Source organism: Stomoxys calcitrans, chromosome 5, assembly GCF_963082655.1.
Source record: "Stomoxys calcitrans chromosome 5, idStoCalc2.1, whole genome shotgun sequence".
NCBI lineage: Eukaryota > Metazoa > Arthropoda > Insecta > Diptera > Muscidae > Stomoxys > Stomoxys calcitrans.
Genome location: NC_081556.1, coordinates 62,463,641 through 62,465,589, shown reverse-complemented (window position 1 = coordinate 62,465,589; position 1,949 = coordinate 62,463,641). Strand labels below are relative to the sequence as shown.

Below are 1,949 nucleotides of genomic sequence, written 5' to 3'. Positions count from 1 at the left end.
CTGCTCGCCATGTGTTTTCGCCGAAAAAGTAAAACCGGTGACTCACAATGATGAGCACCATACAGAAAACTTGATGCAAAATCATGGCTCTGTGCAATGTGTATGTATATGTTGTTCAAAACGAGAGGTAAATTTTGGGGCTTTCTTTCCTTGTTTAGAAAGACTGAAGTTATATGGAGCACTCATGTGAATATAGGAAAGGTTCAGAGAATGCATTGAGACTGAATGGTAGACACAATGGTAAGGGGGGGGAGGGAGAAAAACAAGTCACATTCAATTGTTCTCAAATCAGCAGCTCCAATATTTTAATATACAATTAAAAAACAATCACAGTGATATTTGAAATTTTTGTTGTTTTTATAAGTAAGTTTTATATAAATTTGAAAGTAAATAAACATAGTGCTTCTGAGATGGTTGCGTTATTTCTCGGCATCACATCGCTCCATACTGTAATAAAATCAATCCACCGTGTGCCATCGTTGATCATCTATAGAAAGAGGGGGGTTGAATATAGTGACAACTCTTCTTCGGGCGTTCAGCTGAAGGGGGATGATAATAGTAACAAATCTTCTTTGGGCGTTTGGCTAAATGTGAGATGCAAACTGAAGAATATTTCACAGCGATCCTCATCGTTTTATTTTTATTATAATAAATTTCAAAATTCTTTTTAATCCATCCATATTTCTTTTTGTTTTCTTGTATTTTACTTTATATCCAAAGTAGAATAGTGAGATATACATACTCTGAATATACGTTGTTGTTAGGTTGAATAGCCTGATGCTTTTAATTCAGTTTATATGTTTTACGGGCTGCCACTGCAACTCGGAATAATTCAAGGGACTTATATCGGATTTGAGGATTATTGGTATGGTTTTTATAATCGATAGTCTTAAAAATGTTTACTCAAGAAGTGGATTCGGTAACAGGGAAGTTGGAGGAAATGAATGAGTTCAATCGCCATTTGTGGAGATTGGCCGCTTTCTAATTACGACTCCCCTTTTCGTCACACTCGCGTCTCAGGTGACCGCTTTTACCACAGCCATAACATGTCTTTGCCGTATCTGGACAATTCTTCGAGATGTGACCAGTGCGGTTGCACTTATAGCAAGAAATGTTACTGGAACCACGATCGTTCAATGAATCGGGACAGTTACGGGCCCAGTGCCCGACCTTATTACAGTTAAAACATGTTGGGTTATCTGGTTGGGCGCAGTCTTTCGATATGTGCCCTATACCATTGCAGCGATAGCAACGTTCCGACTCCTCTGGGCAGGCACGAGCAAAATGACCAAATTGATTACATTTGAAACACTTTTCGCGATTGTTTCCGCGTCTCATATCACGTCCACCTCCGCCACCACCACCGGAATTACAATCGCGTGCGAAATGGCCAGGGCGATTGCATTTGTAGCACGTGGAAGCCATAGACATTGTAATGTGTTGTGTATGCGCCTTACCCACTAAAAGACTTTGCAACACTCTAATTATTTGCTCCTAAATGCAAAGCTATCGGACTCGTCGTGAATTTTCTTACTTCACCAACTCCACGCACACAAACGACGAAATGGCTTGTTCGACCAAAAGCGCCTCCTACTTAGAAAGAACGATGCCAACAATGACCACACTTAATGCTGCCAAAGTTGAGTACCGGTAAAAAATTAGAGTAAGTCATGCCAAGTTACAAAGGAACAACGCAACAGTGGCAAGTATTTAACAAGCTTTTCATCAAGGACGGTACGAAGCTTAACCTAAAATTTCGTAGGCGAACACATGGTGACAAACGCCGATACATATTGTGTTTATTTGGTCCAATACAGCGCAAGTCAAATGCTGAATGTACATGGCACATCATAATGAGTGGTCATTGTAATAAAGGTAGATTTTTTAGCTATTATCTTTTTTGACAACACTGGTTTAAACAGCTCCCACACGTTTCGTGTTTTGTTTCA

The 1,949-nt window shown here is 39.7% G+C and overlaps 1 protein-coding gene across 1 annotated transcript; it reads right to left on the bottom strand.

The window, feature by feature from the left end:
- Window positions 1-272: 272 nt before the first annotated feature.
- On the bottom strand, window positions 273-1,617 carry LOC106091909 (CCHC-type zinc finger nucleic acid binding protein). Its single transcript, XM_013258612.2, has one exon. It carries the CDS (start codon window positions 1,429-1,431, stop codon window positions 982-984), a length of 450 nt encoding a protein of 149 aa, XP_013114066.1. The 5' UTR covers window positions 1,432-1,617; the 3' UTR covers window positions 273-981.
- Window positions 1,618-1,949: the final 332 nt, after the last annotated feature.